The sequence below is a fragment of the Cyprinodon variegatus genome, unplaced genomic scaffold (genome assembly GCF_000732505.1).
Source record: "Cyprinodon variegatus isolate N-32 unplaced genomic scaffold, C_variegatus-1.0 Scaffold344, whole genome shotgun sequence".
Taxonomy (NCBI): domain Eukaryota; kingdom Metazoa; phylum Chordata; class Actinopteri; order Cyprinodontiformes; family Cyprinodontidae; genus Cyprinodon; species Cyprinodon variegatus.
The window spans coordinates 143,762-146,712 of record NW_015150797.1 but is presented as its reverse complement, the minus strand read 5'-3'; the positions used below and the strand labels follow the sequence as shown (position 1 = coordinate 146,712).

The 2,951-nt window shown below is 37.5% G+C and overlaps 1 protein-coding gene across 1 annotated transcript in view; it reads left to right on the top strand.

The window, feature by feature from the left end:
• The window catches only part of shprh (SNF2 histone linker PHD RING helicase, E3 ubiquitin protein ligase), a 28,866-nt gene extending 25,922 nt beyond the window's left edge, over positions 1-2,944 (top strand). Inside the window, exons 26-27 of the mRNA XM_015385592.1 lie at positions 2,187-2,267; positions 2,355-2,944. Of these exons, the coding sequence (XP_015241078.1) occupies positions 2,187-2,267; positions 2,355-2,451 (178 nt within the window). The 3' untranslated portion in view covers positions 2,452-2,944. The remainder of the gene's footprint in view (positions 1-2,186; positions 2,268-2,354) is intronic.
• Positions 2,945-2,951: the final 7 nt, after the last annotated feature.

Genomic DNA, 2,951 nt, shown 5'->3' with positions numbered 1-2,951 from the left:
CTAAAACAAAGTTTGTGAATTCAGTTAAATAATTGTTAAAATATATCTGTCATTTGTGTGTTTTTAGCTTTCTTCCTGTAAGCTTTTCAAAATTTAAAACATTGGTGCAGTGGTTTATGTTAAAATAAACCTTTGGGTTAAGTTGTCGCAAGCAGGTTTTTCTTGGGTTTCTTGTGAATTTGGTCTTAAATTTTTATTATTTCAAGTGGCATTAAAAAGTCTTAAAATGTCTTGAATTTAACTTGCCTCATGCTGTAGGAACCCTGTGATAAAGCAGCTTTAGCTAACTATCAGGCCATAGATCGCCTGTTAAGAGGAGTAAATGTAGTACATTTGATGATGTCATTTTATTTTGAAAAACTCAAAGAATGCTTGTTCTTCTGTTGGTGAGCAATCATGTACCCCATTTACACTACCCTTGAAAAACCGTGCCAAGTCCGGTCCGAGCTCAGTAACTGAGATAAGTTATGGTGTGTAAATGGAAAGCAAACTGATCTGAACCGAGCTAGACACAACCGGACCGAGCTAACTGCAGACCAGTTCCAGAGGTGGGCTCGGCTCGGTTTTTCCCTGGCTCGGTTCTCTGATAACAAGAGCGCATGAGCAGAACGCGTCATCTCCGTCTGGCTGCACATCGCAATTCACACTCCATTCCAGTAGTTGGCGGTAATGCCCCTCCGGAAGTTGCTCGCCAACCAACAAAAAACAGAAGAAAAACAACTATAAACAACAATCGAAATATTCTCCACGCAACATTTTAAATAATGGCTTCAAAAGAGCGTGGTGTGACTTGGGATGACGCTGAGACCGAGGCCGTTATTGCAATTTGGGCCATTTTGATTTGCTTGATTCCCTCCTTCTTCGTCTTCTTCTTCTTGTGTTCTATGGCGGTTGGCAAACTACTTTTGGTGCATTACCGCCACCAACTGCTTGATTTCCTCCTTTAATACAGGCAGTAATACCACAGATCGTCACTAGGAGGCGAGGAGTCGAGGAACGGAGATCTCAGCATGGATCGGTTTTTCAAGGGTAGCGTAAATGGGGTAATAGGGAGCACAGACGGGGGAGAGAGTAAGCTGCTGCTTGTCTTTTCACATCCAGTGTGATCCAACCTGCTGAAATAGGCAAGTCTAAACCATTAGATTGGAACTCCTTAGATCCCGCCGCACGCCCACCGAGGGTTTTGATGTCACATTTAGTCCCGCATCGAACAGTCGGCTGCTGAACAAGACCCAATATGCTGTACCCTTTCAGAATCAAACAAACATCAACTCAATTGTAATCCAACTACACTCCACAAACAATGATAGCCGATAATCTGTCATCAAGTTACAAGTCATAATTTTGGTGTTCTAAAACACATTCTATTATTTTGTTATTCTATTATTTCTATTATTCCTTCCCATAAGATGAAATCTACGTGTCGTAATAATTTACCAAAGCTCAATATTTTTCAATGAAAAAGTGAAAATATCAGAATAAAAATGCATTTTTCATGTGTCTTACTGTTTATGTTCATAATTTTAGATGATTTACTTTTCTACATAATGTGGGCTTATTCAATCAATTTTTTTTTTTTTTCAGAAATCAAACATAAGTTCAATTCTAGTATCTAGAATACTTTGGAAAAGTCTTGTGCGTAAGGTGCATGCGTCACTCTTGTCTTTGCTCAGCTGGAACGCCACAACTCAGTGACTGATCAAAGTTTGATTGACAGATTTTGTTAGCCAGTAAGATAAGCTTTGCAATGCAGTATTGGAAGCGTAGGGGTGGAACTGAACAGATGGTGTTTATTTATGTACTTAAGGACTGAGAGGAGAGTAGAAATTATTGGATATGCACAGAAAATACAAAGACAAAATTCTTGAAGATGAAAAATTGAAATTATATAAAAGAAAGTGCTTAAATGAAAATATATTGAAAGCTACTTATAGAAATATGTTTTTATGGTCAAATTAGTCAAAATTCCAATAATCCAGTTTGGTATTGGATCCGTTGTGCCGAATGGACCTTTTGCTTACAAAAAGGGTCACAGTTTCTTGACTTATGTCTAGAGATCAGAAGTTTTACACAGTTTGAGATAACTATGAATTATACCCCAAGAAAAAAACTTGTTTTTACTTTAAAATTGTTGCAAAATTACCAAACAGAACAGATTGAACTTTTTTTTTCTCTCTGTCCAACAGGCCAACGTTTGTGCACAGATTCCTAATTAAATCCACTATCGAGGAAAGAATGCAAGCAATGCTGAAGACAGCGGAAAAGAGGTGTTTTAAGTTAAAAAAAAAATTGATGGCTTTAAGACATGTTACTGGTTAAAGTACTAATAGAAGTTATTTCTGTTTTATTTGTAGTCACACCAGCACAGCCATGAAGCACTCTGAGGCTGCCGTTCTGACAGTGGCCGACCTGGCCGATCTGTTCACCGAGGACACGGAACCTCTGGAGTGATTGTGCACAGCGATCTGCTCCTGGAGGAAGAGCAGAAAACACAGCTGACTCTTTACACAGCGCCATTTAAAAGTACTCTGAATTTGCACATTCCTTTTTTATATGTCAGCGACTTGAATTGTGAAATGCATTTCCGGAAATTTTTTTTTTAGCCAATAACAAGTGATGTGTTTGCAAAACATATTTAAGGTCAGATTTTAATGTAGGTCAGTTACTGTTCTGATCGTCTCAGCTTTATCTATAGATATATCTATATATCATGTTGCCATTCAGTACATTGAGTTTTAATAGCATATATTGATTTAACATAAATACCTTGTGCATGTGTATATTTATTGCACCTGTATGTTCTATTCAGTGTTCTTTTCATATGAAATTCCATGGTTATAATTATTCCTAAGTGCGCAGTATCACAACTACATGTCTGACTTTTTTTTAACAAACCAAACAGTTTGAGAATAGTTAGACAATTGAGGAAGTTATGGTTATTTCAATACATG